The 20,408-nt window shown below is 35.0% G+C and overlaps 3 protein-coding genes across 4 annotated transcripts; all 3 read left to right on the forward strand.

Moving 5' to 3' along the window:
* The first annotated feature begins 1,773 nt into the window (after window positions 1–1,773).
* Window positions 1,774–3,449, forward strand: LOC125195631 (probable disease resistance protein At1g59620). Its single transcript, XM_048093762.1, has 2 exons — window positions 1,774–1,919; window positions 2,855–3,449. The coding sequence occupies exon 2, from the start codon at window positions 2,868–2,870 to the stop codon at window positions 3,447–3,449; it is 582 nt and encodes a 193-aa protein (XP_047949719.1). The 5' UTR covers window positions 1,774–1,919; window positions 2,855–2,867.
* Window positions 3,450–3,618: 169 nt separating this feature from the next.
* Window positions 3,619–10,862, forward strand: LOC125193439 (probable disease resistance protein At1g58602). Its single transcript, XM_048091229.1, has 2 exons — window positions 3,619–5,452; window positions 10,852–10,862. The coding sequence occupies exon 1, from the start codon at window positions 3,761–3,763 to the stop codon at window positions 5,420–5,422; it is 1,662 nt and encodes a 553-aa protein (XP_047947186.1). The 5' UTR covers window positions 3,619–3,760; the 3' UTR covers window positions 5,423–5,452; window positions 10,852–10,862.
* A 3,981-nt stretch (window positions 10,863–14,843) lies between these two features.
* Window positions 14,844–20,405, forward strand: LOC125193438 (probable disease resistance protein At1g58602). Of its 2 annotated transcripts, XM_048091228.1 has the most exons (3): window positions 14,844–14,925; window positions 17,641–18,192; window positions 18,602–20,405. In XM_048091228.1, the coding sequence occupies exons 2-3, from the start codon at window positions 17,712–17,714 to the stop codon at window positions 20,341–20,343; spliced, it is 2,223 nt and encodes a 740-aa protein (XP_047947185.1). In that variant the 5' UTR covers window positions 14,844–14,925; window positions 17,641–17,711; the 3' UTR covers window positions 20,344–20,405. The 2 variants fall into 2 exon arrangements, with proteins under 2 accessions (XP_047947185.1, XP_047947184.1); XM_048091227.1 differs by lacking the exon at window positions 14,844–14,925 and having other exon boundaries at window positions 17,503–18,192.
* The last annotated feature ends 3 nt before the right edge of the window (window positions 20,406–20,408 follow it).

Raw genomic sequence — 20,408 nt, forward strand, 5'->3', positions numbered from 1 at the left:
TTGAAGACAACGAGGAAGCAAGTAGAAAAATGAACCCTAGTCCTTCAGTGGACGACAATATTTTTTTGTGGATGTAACTGTGGTTGTTTTTGAGCATGTATCAAGTGTAAATGACTTATGACAACAGGACTTTGTTGTTTTTGATGCAGTACTTTATGCCTATGGCTTTTTGATCGTGTAAATATTCAGGACCAATTTGAAGTACAAAATGAATAAGAAGGACCACTTTGTATTGTATTTTATTGTCCATTTATTGGTTCAATTTGATATCAGTTTATTGACATGGTCGATGAAGAAACAATCCCATAACGTATGAAACCAACATCACATACAAAATTTTGTACCTATAAGTCTGCAATTGGTGTGCGTAAATGTTCAGGACCAAATGGAAGTAAAAAATTTATATAAAGGACTACTTTGTCTTATATTTTAAGATTGTCTAATTAGGGTTTTCTGGCGATTTTTCTAACGATTCACTTCAAAATTCAAATACGAACAACAATGTTACAACAACAACAAATTCAAATTACCTATCTACTTCAAAATTCAAATACAATTCACTTTGCAAACACTACATAAAATTACTTCAATATACACAAAAGTGTTGCATCAACAACAAAACAAAGAAGAAAGCTCAAAACATTCTCTAATTTCTGGATTTTTTTCTTAATTTCGGAAAAATTGAAAGCCAGCTCCTCAAAATCGGCACCACCGACTGAGGATGACAAAGAAGAGGCCTGAGCTTCGACATCACGATTTGCTCGCATCAATTGAAGAAAGTGCATTCCTTCCTCTCACATACGAAGTAAAGCTTCCCTCTCGACGATTTGCCTTGTCCGGTGATAATACGGAGCGCCGCCGTCTTCTTACAATAGCAGAAAGCGTAGCTAAATCGGAAGTCTCCGAGTCACGAACGCGGTCGCTATCATAGTCGCTGTCGATGTCGACGGAATTCCGGCTACACGTCGAACAGCCCATGTTCGAAGGTGGTTGGTTGTTGCAGAGATAAAGAAAAAGAATTAGAGTTCTTGGGGAGGAAGAAAAAGAATGAACAGAGAAAAAGGTGGGAGAAATTTGAAAGAAATTAGTGTTGAATTTTGTGTTTAATATTAGACTATTTTCATTTAGGATTATAAAATGTAAAAGCTGAAAAAAAAATTTCAATTAGCTACAATAATTAAAATAAGCTAATTGACGGTTGACCGTCGAGAATTGACGGTTCCATCAAAAAATGATACAAACAATATCATTTTTCATTTGTTTTGAACTTACTTTTTGAAAAGTGAATGTTCTAGATCAAAATCATAAATTAGTTACATATAAAGGACCAACTGAGGATTATACTTTATTAGAATCTTTGCCATTTCAAAAAATTTTACTTTTTGCGGTTGGAGTGATTAATATTTTGTTTAAAAATATCATCATCGAAATTCTTCTTGGAAGTTGGAGAGACCGGCATGCACCTTGATGCTGCATAGGAATTTAAGATGATTGATACTCCACTTCACACTTAATCCACCATAGTTATTACTTCGAGGCGACATTAGATTAAATTATGCCATCGAAAATGCCAATATAAGCTTACTAAACTTTTTTCTATTATTAGTTTATTGTTCTTCGTCAGGTAGTGGTTGATTGATTAATTTTTTATTGCTCCCAATTAATTAAATTATGCTGAGTTAGGTGTGGCCGAGTCATCTTAATTTGTTTATTTTTAAAGTTAAAGACTAATTTATGCACTCGATACTTAATAAATAATGGTGCCAACTGCCAATCAATTTTATAGTTTCTTCCCAATCAATTTGACCATAAGTCCTCGAATTTGAAGTTGAAATCCCATCCAGAATCTGAAAGATCTCACACACTTTTCCATTCAATTAACAGTCGCCGACAAAGATAAGAAGAAATAATCGCAAAAGGTATTTTCTCTTCTTAGAATTGTTTCAAATTCACCATATTTATGATTATGTTGTTTTACATAGCATATAAATCTCAATCAAAAGACTTTCAAGTTTGGGAACTTGCTTTATATTCTTAAGTTTTTTTATTTGTTGCTTCATTTTTGAGACCAAATTCAAATATGATATGGATCTTGATTATAATTTTTGAGATCCAGATCCATTTAAATTTATAATATAATTTTAATGTTGATTTATTTTGGTCCTTTTGGAAGTAGAGTTATACCAAGGAATATGACTATATGAGTGTATTAAAATATCTAATAAAATTAAAGGGAAAACTCTTAAATCTTAATTCAGTAAAGATCAGTGCTTGGTTTGGAACTTCATTTAATTTCGTTCACATCAACTGCTGTTTCTTAGATCACTGTCTTGTTACACCACTTTAATTTTATTTATTCAATTTCAGTTTTATTCTAAGTAGATTATATGCTTTTGTGTTTCATTTCATGGTTGGAGTTTATATCATCAGTTTTTATTTTATGACATATTTTGGATTATGTAATTTGTATGGAATATAGTGTTAATAATGATCTAACTGATAATTAATTAATTAATTATGATATTATGCAGATTTGTGTAAGATTAATTTTGAAATAGAAATAATCCGGATCTAGATCTGGATCTGGATCTAATAGATTCGTAGACCCTACAAATCTTATGAATCAGGATCTAATATATTTCAAACTTATATAACTATAGGTTGGTGATCACTTTCCTAGATAAAATAGTACCAAGATATAATCTAAGATTGAGTTGTGAGATTATTTGAGTCAAAACTTTTGGCCATGAAGATTTATGAATTGTGTTGAAAAGTAGGAGAGGTGGAGAGACAGTAAAGTAAATGATGGAATACAGTAGAAGTGATTGAATGTTGTCAATTTTTGTATGTGCAGTTTGCCTATAAGCATGTCAGAAGCCATCATCTTAGGGGTGATAGGGGAACTGGAGAGCTTTCTGATTGAGTTGCCGAAGACCGATGACTTTATTTATTACTATCCTGAAACACTAGAAGCCCTAAAAGAGGTAATAAAAGAGCTCAGAATGATGTCGGACTTCTTTAGAGACAATAAATCTGAAGAGATGAGCAGGCTAAAAAATTTGCTAGCTGACTTTGCTGAGATGGCTCAAGTTTCAGCAAAACACAAATCGCGACAGAGCCTAGATGCGCTTAGGATGATAAAAAAGCGCATGATGGAGTTTGGAGTTGGTAACGCGGTGAGTAGTTCAGAAAGTGCTGGAGAAGAAGGCGACGAAGGTATCGTGGTGGGCTTGGAGAAAGACGTGCAACAGCTTGTGTTTAAAGTGATTCTTAGTGAAGAAGAGTGGCTTCTTAATAAACCTGTTCTTATCAAAGGTATGGTTGGTATGGGAAAGACAACTCTTGCGAGACAAGTATACAAGCATGCGGCCGTCATTGAAAATTTCAAGCGCTGCTGCGCATGGGTAAGCCTTTCTAGTTTTACAAGTAGACATGAGGTTAGTATATAATTGGTTGAACTAATATATCAAAGACTAAAGTTCAAAATTGGTCTCGTACAATTGCATAAAAAACCATTTTGGTCTAAAACATTTTAAGTGTGTTAGCTTTTGGTCCTGACAATATTTTTCGGTCCATATTTACCTCAATCAAAATATGTTACGAAACAAAAACAAATTCTTCCTAATTTCACACTTCAATATCCTTTTTTGTCTCCCTTATTGCATTCAGTTCTTAACAATGTATATAATCAGGGCATAAATGTAGATTGTTGATCACCAGTTGCCATCAGATTGATCAACCACGGGTTTACACTCATGAGATGAAAGCCTTGGATTCTGATAAGAGCTGGCAATTGTTTTTGAAAACAGTTAATAAAATTACAAGTGTTGAGAACAAATTCACAAAGGAGTTGGAGAGAAAGGGCAAAGAGATGCTGAAAAAATGTGGGGGTTTGCCGCTTGCTTTAATAGATGTTGGAAGGGAGAAAGCAAAGCAAAGACTTTTAGGGATTGAATGGGAAGAACTTTTTGATTCAATTGATTTGAGTAAAACATTGAAGTTGTTGGAACCGATGAATAATGGCTTGGATGAACAACTCAAGTCTTGTTTCTTGCATATGTCCTTTTTTAAGGAAAATGCAATAATGAGAGAAGAGAAGTTGCACCATATTTGGGCTGCAAATAGAGTAAGAGCAGGAACTACACCATGTGTCAGTTTAGCTGATCGATCCATTATTGAAGTCGTCCACCCGTACCCAGAAAGGTATAGAGTGAAAAGATGTCGCATGAGTCCTCTACTACACATGCTATCCATCAAAAAAGCAGAGGAGGAAATAGGCCTTGAGATCTTAAGGAACAATGGAAATAGTCGACCCTTAGAGAGCCCTCGTCATCGTGTTATTCATTGTGGCAGAGCCAAGTTTAATCACTCCACAATTCAAGACAAGTATCTTGTTTCTCTCATCTTCCATGGAGGTGGTCGATACTTGGACGACGCAGGCCAGTCTTATTGGAAGAGTTTTGAACTCCTCAAAATACTCGATATGGAAGATTTTGGGGCTAAGACTTTATCAGAATCTATCGGGACATTGACCGAGTTAAGGTATTTGGGATTGAGAAACAATTATGTGGAAGAGATCCCGCACTCGTTGGGGGGTTTGAAAAGGCTTGAGATTCTCGATATAGCTTTAAACTTTATGGTGGAGGTGCCGGATATTATCGAGGAAATGGGTGGCCTTCGTCTTCTCAACATGTCTGATGTGATTTGCAGAAAGCCTTTGAAATTAGATGCACTACAAAATCTTGAGACCCTGACCTTCATGTCTATATATTCTTGGACATATGAAGCCTCGAACTTGGAGAAGATGACTAGTCTGTATAAATTGGGTATTGAAGAAATTGATGAAAACTCGGATGTAAGCGAGCTCTTTCCATCACTAGCTAAGTTGGAGAAACTTAATCACCTTATTCTGAGAGGGTTTCGCTTCAGAATGATGTCTTGTTTGGACGAGATTCGTGTTCTACATAGGCGTGAAGAGATACGAACTCTGAGGCTTGATGGATGCATAGCTAGACTACCAAGTGCCGATAGTTTCCCTCTTAAGATAGAGTACTTGGCTTTGGTAAATACTTGTCTTGATGAGGACCCCATGCCAATACTAATGGGGTTACCCTACCTAAGACGCCTCAAACTGCGGAATGCATACAATGGTCGAGAATTGGTGTTCAAGATGTGGCAACTTGAAATCTTGTGCATCAGTGAGTTGTGGAATCTGAGAGAAGTACGATTTGAAGAATGTGAAATTGCACAGCTCGAGCAACTAGAAATCACGAATTGTCCACATTTGGAGACACTCCCACAAGAAATTCAATCGATGAGTTATCTGCATAAGTTTAAGATGGTAACAACCAAACACATTGCAACAAAGATCAAAGATTCGGACTTTCTCTCCAAAATAGTGGAAGTGGATATCAGTCCATAATTTGAAGTTGATATTTGTGTTAAAATGGAGGTCACTCACATCCAGCAACCACAAGCTCGCTCATCAGTTGTCGTGTCTGAGGCAAACACTCCGCCCTTACGATCAGCTTGATTTACTTCACTTGAACCGAATACCACAACTGCACAACGAACTACTGAAATATTCAGGCTGAGAATCACTAATATCGAGTCTTAGTCTTGAACAATCGGAGTCAAATGAAGAAGTTGGATTAGACAGATTCTTCTTAGCACCAAAGGTCCAAAAATGGGAACTATCGAGATTGGCAACGCTGTTGTACAGAGTGTTTAAGCATCCTATGTTAGGTGTCTCTGTTCCATAATGTTTCTCCAAAACCTTCACGATTCTTCCTAATGGCATTGTCAAGAAGCTTAACAAAACATCTATGAAATTAACGTCGGATTCTGCAAATAACACCTTAGTTTTCTCTTTGTTTACAAACACTTTCAGTGAGAACGTCACTTCTCCTTCTTCAGCAGACATTTTGGTGATTCTATAAATGCAATAAACCGATCTAAGTTTAAATTAATCACAACTCTGTTTGATAATTCAGGAAAAATCATAAATGCAACAATTTTAAAAAGTTTTTGTCTATTGATAACTTACCTTAATCACGAAGTGATGGGGGATTTCGGCTATTGAAGAACTTTACAATGAATAAGCAACTGCAAAAGAAAATTAATGGAATTTCAATGTGAAGTGGAAAATGAAAAGTGGGAATAAAGAATATTGTTTAAGTTAAAGAAGAGTGTATTGTTAAGTGTGGGTGGTAAAGAATATTGTTTTAAGCTAAAGAAGAGTGTTTGGTTAAGTGTGGGTGGGGATAATTACATGTTTTATGCAAAATATTTTACCTTTGTTTTAATTTAGTATAAAAAATATTAAATTTACATATTTCATATAAAAAGTTTACTTGGTGTTACAAAATAATACATTCCGTTAAATTCCTATTAACACCATTACTTCCAATTACATCATACATGCAAAATGTTTCATCAATATTTCAAATTTATACAGAAAATTTAAAATTAAAACTTTCCATTAATTGTTTCAAACACAGTTATTTTTATTACTCAAAAAAATGAAAAACACATAAAAAAATCACCAATCTTCACCATCAAATTAGCGAATTGCATTTTATTGTCGAAGCTTTCTCATGTAACAATGAAGAAAACAACTAAAAAGATATTGAATCTTTTTTGAAAAACTTGTTATTGACTGTTTGAAGCTCAAATTAGCCATTTTGTAAAGATGAAATATGGACTTATTCTATATTGTTTTCTATAAAGAATATAATAAAAATAGAGTATATTGCGAGACAGGCTTTTTTTAAACCACAATCAATTGCTGGAAGAATTGATATTTGCTGTTATTTTTTTAGAGTGATTAATTGTATTAAATCTCTAATTATTCTTTTATTATGATGATAAGTTAGACAAATTATAAACAAACTAACGGTGTTTAAAATATTTAACGGAATGTATTAATTTAAAACATTAATGTAACTTTTTGTATGAAATATGTAAATTTAATACTTTTTGTACTGAATTAAAACAAAGGTAAAACATTTTGTATGAAATATGTAATTACCCCATGTGGGTGAGTTTGGCCTATAGTGTGTAACAATGCCTCCTAAAAAGGTTTTCGATTCGAATCTACAATGTTATAGCCTTTAAATTTGTATTCATTCGCTCATAAAGAAAAAGTAAAAAAAGAAGGGTTTATGTGTGTGACTGGCCCGATAATAAAATAGTAACTTAGGTCAAAGGCTTTATATCCGAGTTCATCTTAACGCTACCTTTAAATTTAAATTAAATTTATTAAAAAATATATAGAAGTTATCTTTAAATTTTTAAATAATTGAATTTTTTATTTTAATCAAAATTAATTTACTTTTTTTACCTCTAAATGTTTATTTCCATTATGCAACTTTAGCTCAATGCATTTCATTGCACCATTGTCTTCTTAATTTAAGAGCTATGTAAGCCAAAGAATTCAAATAATAATGTGATTTGAATTACAAGGTTGTAGTAGTAGTAATATTTATATATACTCAACTTTCAAAATGAAGGCATCTTTAGAATTAATATTTGACATATTTTTAATAATAGTACCCTTTCGATCTGTCTCCTATGAATAGAAATTTATCTTTTAGTTCATCCTAAAAATAAATATTTCGATTTTAAAAAAATTATTTCTCTAATAAGTTAGGACCCATAATCTATTAATACATTTTTTTTTCTTTCTATCGATCTCTTAATTCAACAATTTTATAATATTAAAATCTTTGTGATTTCAAAAATTTTTATTTTCTGCGGTTGGAGTGAGTAATATTTTGTTTGAAAATATCTTCATCGACATTCTTCTTGGAAGTTGGAGGGACTGGAGTGCACCTTGAATTTGATGCTGCATAGGAGTATTTACTTCATTAAGATGATTGATACTCCACTTCACACTTAATCCACCGTAGTTATTATTTCGAGGCGACATTAGATTAAATTATGCCATCGAAAACCCCAATATAAGCTTACTAAACCTTTTTTTATTATTAGTTTATTGTACTTCGGAGCTGGTGGGAGCACTGTCGAAGAAGATTGCGGAGCGATGCGTGTCAAGGACGTCTCCATAGATGTCCATCTGCTCAAAGCCGGAAGCACTTTCGAAGAATATTGGGAAGCGACGAATGTCAAGTACAGTATATTACTCCTTCTTTCCATAATTAAATGTCTCATGTTGCACGAATTTTAAGAAATTCTTTGACTTTGTAAATGAAGGTGGGTGTAGAAAGTTAATGAAATATAGATTACACTTTTATTATTATTTTTATTACAAATAATTAATAGGGTTATTGACCTTTAATATCATAGAACTTTCAAAATTGGCAAATAATATAACGAACGTTACCCGAGTTTGTTATTTCCGACCAGCGAAAATATTTCGGCAAATAATATCATGATGCGGATTTTTTTTATCCGACAACAACTTCGAGGGCTTCAAGTTTTTCAATCTTTAAGGATAATTTTTCGTGAAGCACACCATCGAAAATTGTTCTTAAATTCATTAATATAGCCAGAATTTTATAACTGGTGGGAAATTACAAACTTCAGGTAAAGTTTGTGTGAAAAACTGATAGGAATTAACGTGAGGTTAATTCCTATGGAAGAGAAAATATTGAAAAAGAGGAAAACAGCGTGACTTTGTAGATATTTGGAGAGATTGGCGGTTTCTCCAAGAGGGAGATTCGATGGAGAGAACGAGATTAATATTTTAATTCTTCATTCTGCTTGATAATAATAAAAGACTCTACACATATATATAATATGTGTGGTACAAAAAGATACTCTCTATAAACTAGGAAAGCAAATCAAAATCAAAACAAATCCTAACCACTATGAAAAGTAAATAAAATCATAATAACTAAAAAATATTAAAACATAAATAAAATAAATAAATATACGGAGAGAATATCAGCTCCCTTCCGGAATAAAATAGAATATCAGGTCCCTATCAACTCCCCCGCCGTTGAAAACCACCTTGCCCTCAAGATGGAAGTCGGAAAAATAATCTTCCATCTCGTTGTCTTTGTTTAGATCTTCAAATAAAATTGTATAGCTTGTGACCTCAACGAATGATGGAGAAACCGTCTTCGGGCATGATATCTCTTCAGCGATTTCAGTGACATAACGAATGATGACAACATTGATTTTTGGGCTATGAGATTGTGGAGGACATTTGGTTTCCACCAAAGCCATTGCCTCATCCAACGCTTGAGGCGATTCGTCGTCATCTTTTTTCGTCTCGTTGATGACGGGATCAGACTTGACATTTGTTGTTGACACATCGTCATTTTTTGCAATAGTCTCGACAGCAGAATAAGATGTGGCCTCCTTTTTTAGCCATGGCCTCCTTTTTTGCTAAATATGCAACTGCCTCCGAAATTTTGTCGAGAACCTTATTCGTCTCGGCGAAGTAAATGAAAGCACCAATTTGATAGGAATTAACGTGAGGTTAATTCCTATGGAAGAGAAAATATTGAAAAAGAGGAAAATAGCGTGACTTTGTAGAGATTTGGAGAGATTGGCGGTTTCTCCAAGAGGGAGAACCGATGGAGAGAACGAGATTAATATTTTAATTCTTCATTCTGCTTGATAATAATAAAAGACTCTACACATATTTATAATATGTGTGGTACAAAAAGATACTCTCTATAAACTAGGAAAGCAAATCAAAAGCAAATCAAATCCTAACCACTATGGAAAGTAAATAAAATCATAATAACTAAATAATATTAAAACATAAATAAACTAAATAAATATACGGAGAGAATATCAGCTCCCTTCCGGAATAAAATAGAATATCAGGTCCCTATCAAAAACCCTACTTTTTGAAAGTTCTATGACATTAGGAGTCAATATCTCTAATTAGTGTGGTAGACTGATAGATTAAAAAAAATGTGTTGGGTGAGTTAAGGGAGAATAAAGTGGAAAATGAAAAAAGTAGAAAGATGAAGAGAGAATAAAGTTAAAGTAGGTGTGGAAAAATGTGTTGACTTTTATTAAAAAAAGGAAATGACTCTATTACTATGGAACGTAACGAAATGGCAAAATGACTCTAACTATTGAACTGAGGGAGTACAATATATAAGACTGACTAGTTGGATGATAAGATGGTCAAGCTCAAAATTGATTAATTCTATCAAAGTAAACTAGTAGATTAGATTAGATCATTCTTATCAATCCATTTTTATACATATGATAAATAATATCACAAACTTTTTCATATGTACAGTTTGTCCCGATGCAAGTCGGAGTCCATCATCTTAGAGGCGATACAAAATATGAAACATGATCTGGTTAGTGATAGGTTTCTTTATGATAATGATCGTTTGATCTCCAAAGAGTTAATAAATGAGCTGAGAATGATGCTGCGTTTCTTGAGAGACAATAATTTGAGAGACGGCAGCTTGCAAAATCATTCGGTAGATGACTATGCTGATAAAGCTCGACATTCAGCTGAACTCGTGACGAAAAGAAAAATTAATGAATTGGATGAAAGGGAGCAAACCATATCTCACATTGGAGAATGAACAAGACTTGCAAATGTATAAATGGGCTACCTCTACTCCATTAGTATGAGGCCTTTTGGGGAGATCCCCAAGAGCAAAATCGTGAGGGCTTTGCCCAAAGCGGACAATATCATACTAATGTGGAGTTCGGGTGTGCACCACCGAGAATTGTCCACATCTGGAGACACTCCCACAAGAAATTCAGTCGATGCGTCGTCTGCAAAAGTTTAAGATGGTTACAACCAAACACATTGCAACAAAGATAAAAAATTCAGGCTCTCTCTCCAAAATAGTGGAAGTGGCTATCAGTCCATAATTTGAAGTTGATATTCATGTTAATATGGAGGTCACTTCGCTCATGAGCTCTCACATCAACTGCCAGCAAATTCGACCCCAACGTCAAGCAAGAAGGCCGCTTTATCTTTCACAATTATGTTTAGCTGAAGCAAGTCCTTATTAGCTTAGGATGGACCTTGTTTTAGTTTTCTTATTTCATTTGTTAATCCTTTTCCTATTCCAGATTTTCTTTGTCGGAATTTTTCTCTGGATCTTTGTTGGTTTAGGAAGCAAGAGACAAATAAATTTATACAATCTTAACAATGTCGTATCAATTCATCATATTAGAAGATCTTATTGCTATATCAGATTTTAGATTAAACAGAGTGTGTTCAAACTGTTCAACTAGTATGTAGTTATAGAACATAAACCTAAATCAAACTAACTAATCTGAATTAAACAAGCTTAAGTACATGTCGTCATACTTTTCTCCTTCTCCTGAAAAGTTTATAAAACACTATAATTCGACCTCAATTTACACAAAGAAGCACATATATCCTACAAATAAAGGGTAATACAAAGTAGAATCTACTCTGAAATTTGCTTTAGAACTAGGGTAAGGATTAAAATAATATGAAAGTCAAAAGGGAACCTCTGATTGTTTGCTATGTAAGCAATTCAGAGTAGACCTTTGGCCAAAGCAGAATTCGATGTTAGAGAAACTTTCAATCTTAACTTGTGATCATAGATACAAACTCATTTATTTTGTTGATGAATGGAACAAGAATACAAATTGACTTACCTCTTCCAAGCCAAATTCCATCTCCAATTCCATCACATCAGACACAGGAATCATCTATTGATTGAGACAGCAAAGGATCAAGGAAATATAGAATTTATTATAGTTAAATCATCCATCACCAGATACGTTCTTGGTTCCTTGATAAAATTTTCGTGGCCTTCTGGAAAATCATCCAAAGAAAACGACGTTTGATAGGAACCAGCTGGTAAGGTAGAATCTGATTCACGGACAGATAACCAAGAGCAAGTGTAGTCTCAAGCTCATATTCTACTCTGCAGAGTTCATTTGTCTTGTTTTATTGAGTAAGACATAACAGGTTTCTCTTCTGCTCCGTAGTGTTTCTCCAAAACCTTCGTGATTCGCCCTAATGGCAATGTCAATAAGCTTAACAAAACTGAGAGAAAATGGGCTAGATTAGAATAATAGGAAATAATTCTATTGGGCTTGGCCCAATGTTACAATTATTCTACTCCCTCCGTCCCTAATAATTCGTCACCATTTGACCCGGCACGGGGTTTAAGAAATATAATAGAAAGTGAGTTGAAAAATTAGTGTCATGTGGGTTCTACTTTTATATATTGGTTTTATAATAAAATGTGAGTGAGAATGAGTTAGTAGAAAATGGGGTCTACTACCACAAATTGTAAAAGTGAAAGATGGCAAATATTTAGGGACGGATCGAAATGGAAATAAGTGACAAATTTTCAGGAACGGAGGGAGTATTATATATATTCTCTATTGTAGAGAACAAAAGATATAGAAAACCTAATTCTCTAAGAGAGAAAAGCGGCGCAAGAATCTAAATGTTCAGCAAGAGATTTCCTAGCTTTCTTTATAGAACGATTGTAATGAGGAATTGTTCCTGCATCGGATTAGAATACATGTGGACCTCGATAGTGGTGGATTCATCTTGCAGGACTCGTACAATCAATGGAAGATAACGACACAACAAGTAAGATTTAATTCCGTTATGTTTTACATGCTCAACATGCAATATGATTATTTGAATCTAGATCTGTTATTCTTGTATTCAATTTCCGTTGCGCTCATTAGATGAATGCAAGAATTCCCAACAAAAACATTTACGAAATCGCCATTGGATTCGGCAAAATAGCACCCTAGTTTTCTCCTTATTTAGAGCATCTCCAATGTCGGCTAGCCGATTCGCGTCGCTAGCCGGTCAGCTAGCCGAACCATTGGAGTAGGCCAGCGGGAAATCGGCCAATTTTTCGGCGTGGGCTAGCCGATCGCGTGTCGCTGGCCGCCATTGTGGCGTGCCGATCGACCAACGCCGTATTTTCGATTTTTTTTTTTTTTGAAAACCTATATAAACGCGATTTTAGTTTCATTTTCATTTGCATTACTTGTTTTAACGAGTTTTCTCTCTCTCTAAATTTTTGTACAAGAGCATCATCGAGCGATGGATCACAACAACTAGTCCAGTCCAGCGACGAGTGGATCTCAGACTCCCATGGTACCCGTGGGATTTGGATGGGGCCAGATGGGCCCCGTGTTTAACGTCCCTTGGAATCAGCTAATGGGCATGATGGCCAGAGCGCAAGGGGGTGGGAAACAGGGGGGATGCCGTGGGGTAAGGAAGTGGGACGGAGGATGAGTACGCCGGGGTGGCCAGGGGATGGTTGGAGGTGTGCGACGATCCGCTGGTTGCGAACAACCAGCGGGTCGTCAACATGTGGGCGAAGATCAGAGCTGCCTACAGGAGGCACTCCCCGCACGGGAAGGACTTCAGCGGGGAGGAGGTCCGGTAGGGGTTGAAGCGCATCAGGGCCACGGTCGGCCGTTTTTCGGTGTTGTACGCCAACTCCCTCCGTCAGCTCAGTAGTGGGCAGAATGAGGAGGATGCCCAGAGGATAGCCGAGAGTCAGTTCCCCCTGGCGGGGAAGTACAAGGAGTTCCACTTTTGGGAATGCTATGAGTTGCTGAAGGACTCCGAGAAGTTTCGGGCGGGGTGCGACGCTGGGTGGCCGAAGAAGCAGAGGCTGAACTATTCCGGCGACTACAGCGGCAGCAGCGGCGGATCCCACGACCTTCCCCCGGATGCTGAGGAGTTTCCATCCCCTCCATCATTTGCCGGTCGCCCTCGCCCGGTTGGACAAAAGCGGGCGCAACGGGCTGCAAGGGGAGGATCCCCCCTATCGCCCCATGAGGTCCAGTCCGCAGCCCTCCCAACTGCCACACTCGAGTACACTCTCTATTCGCATAAAAAAACGCGAGAGCAGATGTACAAGGTCTTCCAAGATTGGAGGACCGCCACTGACCCCACGGAGAAGATGTTTCTTCACTCGATGCTCGAGAGCATGCGGGTTGATTCGGAAATCGCGAGGGCACAGATGGGGGGTTCCGACGTGGGCTCAGATACACGGGGTGGCGGCAGCAGCCTCGCGGCGACGAGGAGTAGAGAGAGTGGCATGGGCTCGTGTGTGGAAGCTCCTTTTTTTAAAAAAGAAATCATGTATTTTCTTTTGGAATCTTTGTATTTTTTTTTAATGAGATGAATTAATTTTCCCATATATGTGTCGTAAATTTAATTCCGTAATTTAATCGTAATTTTAATTCTTAATTAGTAGTATTTTAATTATTTTTATTACTTAGTAGTCCCTATGGCTGCCTATATCGATATTAGCGAGTAGATTTTTAGTCTTCTTGACGTGGCGGAGAGAGTGGCTGGCCTATGACTGACCTATTTGCATTGGAGATGCTCTTATCATCACATTCAGCTCTTCAACATCAGACATTTTTGGTGATTCTACACATTTAAGAATCTTTTAGAAAAGCTACGATTGTAAAGTGTAAAAGTAATAGTTAGAAATTTGATATGAATGTGATAAGGAAACAAGTACAATTGTGTATGGTTATTGTTGGTTAATTATGCTTAAAACATCTGAATCAAGATGTATCGATCAATTAATGAGGTAGAATAAAGACTTACCTTATCATAATGAAATTTATTGTTTCAGCTGATGGCAGAGTTGGGGCATAAACAGATTGGGACTTTACCAAGTCCAAAAATTAAATTCATCACAAAAATTAAATTCATCTCAATTGTGAGCGGTCTGATGGTGAAGTAGTAGTTTATAGCTCTTTGTCATGTAGTGGTTGATTGATTAATTTTTATTTGAAACTTGAGTAGTTTTATATTCTCTAGTCCCAATTAATTAACTTGCTAAAATTGAATATATTGAGTTTAAGTTTAAAACTCTATTAGCACTAGAAAGATACCATACATTCTACATTCAATTGCTCGAAGATATATAAAAAAAGATACTGATTGAATCCAAAGATCGAATCGAGACAGGCCAAGATAAGAAGAAAATTCACAAATTCCTTTGAATATATAGTTGAAATCCCATCCAGACTATGAAAGATCTCACACACTTTTCCATTGAATTCACAGTCGCCGACGAAGATAAGAAGAAATAATCGCAAAAGGTATTTTTTCTTCTTTGAATTGTTTCATAATTCACCATGTTTATGATTATGTATATGTTGTTTTACATAGATTTTTGAAATCCTTTCCTTCATATATTTGTGCTACATGATTGGGTGAAATGAGTTGAGGAGATTTACTCTATTACATAGCATATAAATCTCAATCAAAAGAACTTGGTTTATATTCTAAGGTTTTTTATCTGTTGCTTCATTTTTAAGACCAAATTCAGGATATGGTTTGGATCTTGATTATAATTTTTTAGATCCAGATCCATATAGTTTAGATTATATTTTTAGTGTTGATTTGATTTAGAAGTAGAGTTATACCAAGGAATATGGATCACAAAGCTTTTGATTAAGTGTATTAAAGTATCTAACACGTTTAATATTTGGCAGTTATATAATAAATGGCATTGTAAATTAATGGTATTATATAATTAATGGCATTATGAATTAATAGCAACAATACAATGGTTGGTCAAATGCAATGGCAGGTTTTGCCGTTTAAGATAACTAATTCAATCATACATTATTGTTTGTTTTATAGGCGTTTTTTAAAAATCATCGTTAATTGGGTGAAATGGCAGGTTTAGCTGTTTAAGATCACTAATTAAATCATACTACATTAATATTTGTTTTTTAGGGTCACTAATTAAATCGTCGTTAATCGTCGTTTTAGGTGTTTTATTAAATGTAGCAAAATATACTACATTTAAAAATCATCGTTAATTGTTATTGATTAGGGTCACTAATTAAATCAGAATTTGAAAGGTTTATGAAATTAATGTTACCTTTAGTTTTGTATCTATAAATACTACATGGTCTTTAGTTGTGGAATTATCTTTTCAGTGTGGCTCCGTGTTTTTCTCTTCTTTTTTTTTTTGCGCTTCTCGACGACATATTGTATTAGAGAGTGGGGTAGAGGGGTCATGGACGGCAATTGATGATGTGATTGGATTTTTGTGTAAGATTATTTTACTGCTGGCATACTCAAGACCAACTTGCATTTCTTGGAATAATCTTTTTCGGTATTAAATTATTGTTAGGTTAATTGTAGATTAGATTTATTATATGTTTGAGATTAAGAGTGTAATATGCAAATGGTTGTAAACTATATATGTTAATCTCAACTACTAGAAGAATATTGATATGGACAACATTTACATGTAGTCTTTTTTCTACATATGTTCTATTCAGTCGAAAATATTACCGCTCTTGGTAAATTGAATGCGGTATAATTTAATTTGCTATTTTATTTAATTTTATTACTTTAATATTATGTGAATCATTTAATTATTTTTTTGATTATTTATTGCATGACAATTTTTATATTTGTTGTTATTGAGAATATCGAATATATGAAAAAATATAAAAAAATTAATTTTGGTCTAATATTTAATTTAAACTTGTTTATTCAGATTAAAGGATTTTTAAAATGTAGTATTACATGAGATTTTTTTAGTTTTGATTGATTATATTTGAAATATTACAATGTTTATTTGAGAATTAAATTGAATGACAACAAATGGAGTACCTTTTTCATTAGAAACTAAATTTGATCTACTTTGATAGCTATGATTATTGTTCAAGTAATTTATCTCATTTAAGTATTTTGTCTCATTATCGATATAGAGTAATATTAATTCTATTTTTTTAATTAAATTATATTAATTGAAATTTCATGTATTGAAATAATATAGTCTCTGAATAGCATAGGCGCGTGATACTAGTAAAGTTAAAGGGAAACTCTAGAATCTTAATTCAGTAAAAAAAACAATCAGTTTTATTTTAAGTAAGATTATATCATCAGTTTTCATTTTATGACATATTTTGGATTATGTAATTTGTATGGAATATATTGTTAATAATGATCTAACTGATAATTAATTAATTAATTATGATATTATGCAGATTTGTGTAGAATAATTTTGAAAAAGAAATAATCCGGATCTAGATCTGGATCTAATATATTCGTAGACCCTACAAATCTTATGAATCGGGATCTAATATATTTGAAACTTATAACTATAATATTTATGTTTTGGATCTCGACCCGAGTCTTATTTTTTAAGACCCGGTAAATCTTAACGAAGACATAAAAGACTTGTATTAGATTGAGTTTTGCAAGAGTAGATCTACATCTGACCCATTGTCATCCTGAGCCTAGTGGAGAGCTTGAGCACCCCAACCGAATTTGGTTTTTAAATACTCTTTTCGTCCCAACTAATTTGAGTCAAATTTTTAGGCATAGATATTCTAGATATTCATAATGTGTTGAAAAGTAGGATAGATAGAGAGGGAGTAAAGTAAATACTGAAATACAGTAGAAGTGATTGGATGTACTCCCTCCGTTCCATAGTAATATATATAGTCATTTTGACATTTTGGTACGTTCCATAGTAATAGAGTCATTTCATTTTTTAGTAAAAGTCAACATATTTTTCCACACCTACTTTATTACTCTCTCTTACTTTTTTCTCTCTTTATCTCTCTACTTTTTTCATTTTTCACTTTATTCTCCATTTACTTAACACACCTAATTACTATGGAACGGAGGGAGTATCTTTTGTTTGTTAAAAAATTGGCTTGTTGACTTTGCTGAGATGGCTAGAGTTTCAGCGGAACACAAATCGAAGCTGTGGCTTTATGATATCTCCGAGGACCTAGATGCGCTGAGGATGATAAAAAAGTGCATGATGGAGTTTGGTTCAGAAAGTGCTGGAGAAGGAGAAGACAAAGGTGTCGTGGTGGGCTTGGAGAAAGACGTGCAACAACTTGTGTTTAAAGTGATTCTTAGTGCAGAGGTATGTGTTATTAAAAAACCTATTCTTATCAAAGGGATGGTTGGTATGGGAAAAACAACTCTTGCGAGAAAAGCATACAACCATCCGGCTATCATTGAAAAATTCAAGCGCCGTGCATGGATAAGCCTTTCTAGTTTTACAAGTAGACATGAGGTGGTTATGGAACTGGTACGCCAGTTGGTTACACTTGATGGAGATTCATTGTTGCTGGAGGAGATGGACATCCAAAGTCTCGAACAGATGCTTCGCCGGCAGCTGAAAGAAATGCCGCCATGGTTTATAGTTCTCGACAACGTGCTGCCAGAAATGTGCTACGAATCCTTCTTGCTAGTCCTTGCACGCCACTTATACATAAGTATGTTTCTTTATTTCTTATGTTAGAATCATTTCTGCATGCTTAAACTTATTCACCTTTCTAGATAGAAATAGATTTTAAATTCAAACTAGATTATGACTTAAGTTGTTTTAATATAATTTGTCACCCACAAAACTTATCATATTAGACATATAATTGGTTGAACTAATATATCAAAGACTAATGTTCAAAATTGGTCTTTGGTACTACACATTTTAAATGTGTTAGCTTTTGGTTCTGAAAATATGCTTCGGTCAATATTTAACTCAATCAAAATATGTTACGAAAGAAAAACTAATTCTTCAGAACTTATATACACGCACAATGTAGGACTTCCTAATTTTACATTTCAATATCCATTTTTTTGTCTCCCTTATTGCATTAAGTTCTTGACATGGTATATAATTAGGTGATGAATGTAGATTGTTGATCACCAGTTGCCATCAGATTGAACAACAGTTTTACACTCATGAGATGAAAGCTTTGGATTCTGATAAGAGCTGGCGATTGTTCTTGAAAACAGTTGATAAATTTACAAGTGTTGAGAACAAATTCACAAAGGAGTTGGAGAGGAAGGGCAGGGAGATGTTAAAAAAATGTGGGGGTTTGCCGCTTGCTATAATAGATGTTGGAAGGGAGAAAGCAAAGCAAAGACTTTTAGGGATTGAATGGGAAGAACTTTTTGATTCAATTGATTTGTGTGAAACATTGAAGAAATTGGAACCGATGTATAATAGCTTGGATGGACAACTCAAGTCGTGTTTCTTGCATATGTCCTTTTTTAAGGAAAATGCAATAACGAGAGAAGAGAAGTTGCACCATGTTTGGGCTGCAAATGGAGTAAGAATAGGAACCACACCATGTGCCAGTTTAGCTGATCGATCCATTATTGAAGTCGTCCACCCGTACCCAGAGATGTTTAGAGTGAAAAGGTGTCGCATGAATCCTCTACTACACATGCTATCCATCAAAAAAGCAGAGGAGGAAATGGACCTTGAGATCTTAAGGAACAATGGAAATAATCGACCCTTAGAGAGCCCTCGTCATTGTGTTATTCATTGTGGCAGAGCCAAGTTTAATCACTCCACAAATCAAGACAAATTTAGTCACTCTACGAATCAAGACAAGTGTCTTGTTTCTCTCATGTTCCATGGAGGTGGTCGATACTTGGACGACGCAGGCAAGTCTTATTGGAAGAGTTTTGAACTCCTCAAAATACTCGACTTGGAAGATTTTGGGGCGAAGACTTTATTAGAATCTATCGGGACATTGACTGAGTTAAGGTATTTGGGATTGAGAAACAATTATATCGAAGAGATCCCACACTCGTTGGGGGGCTTGAAAAGGCTTGAGGTTCTCGATATAGCTTTAAACTTTATGGTGGAGGTGCCGGATATTATCAAGGATATGAGCAGCCTTCGTCATCTCTACATGTCTGATGTAATTTACTGGAAGCCTTTGGAAGTAGATGCACTACAAAATCTTGAGACCCTGACCTTCATGTCTATATATTCTTGGACATATGAAGCCTCGAACTTGGAGAAGATGACTAGTCTATATAAATTGGGTATTGAAGAAATTGATGAAAACTCGGATGTAAGCGAGCTCTTTCCAGCACTAGATACGTTGAAGGAACTTACTCACCTTATTTTGAGTGGGTTTCGCTTCAGAATGATGTCTTGTTTGGACGAGATTTGTGTTCACAATATACAGACACTGAGGCTTGATGGATGCATAGCTAGGCTACCGAGTGTCGATAGTTTCCCTCGTGAGATAAAGTACTTGGCTTTGGTAAATACTTGTCTTGATGAGGACCCCATGCCAATACTAATGGAGTTGCCCTACCTAAGGCGCCTCAAACTGCGGAATGCATACAATGGTCGAGAATTGGTGTTCAATATGAGTCAACTTGAAATCTTGTGCATCAGTGAGTTGTGGAATCTGAGAAAAATACAATTTGTAGAATATGGAATGGCTGGCCTACAACAACTTGATATCATGAATTGTCCACATCTGGAGACCCTCCCAGAAGGTATTCGGTTGACGTACAGGCTGAAGAAGTTTAAAATGGTAACAAGCAAACACATCGCAACAAAGATTAGAAATTCAGACTTAGTCTCCAAAATAGTGGAAGTGGATATCAATCCATAGTTTACTTCCAAGTACTGATTTGAGGTTGATAGAAATCTATGGGTTCCATCTTAAAACCAATTGGT

This window comes from Salvia hispanica, chromosome 6 (assembly GCF_023119035.1).
Source record: "Salvia hispanica cultivar TCC Black 2014 chromosome 6, UniMelb_Shisp_WGS_1.0, whole genome shotgun sequence".
In the NCBI taxonomy this organism is placed as follows: domain Eukaryota; kingdom Viridiplantae; phylum Streptophyta; class Magnoliopsida; order Lamiales; family Lamiaceae; genus Salvia; species Salvia hispanica.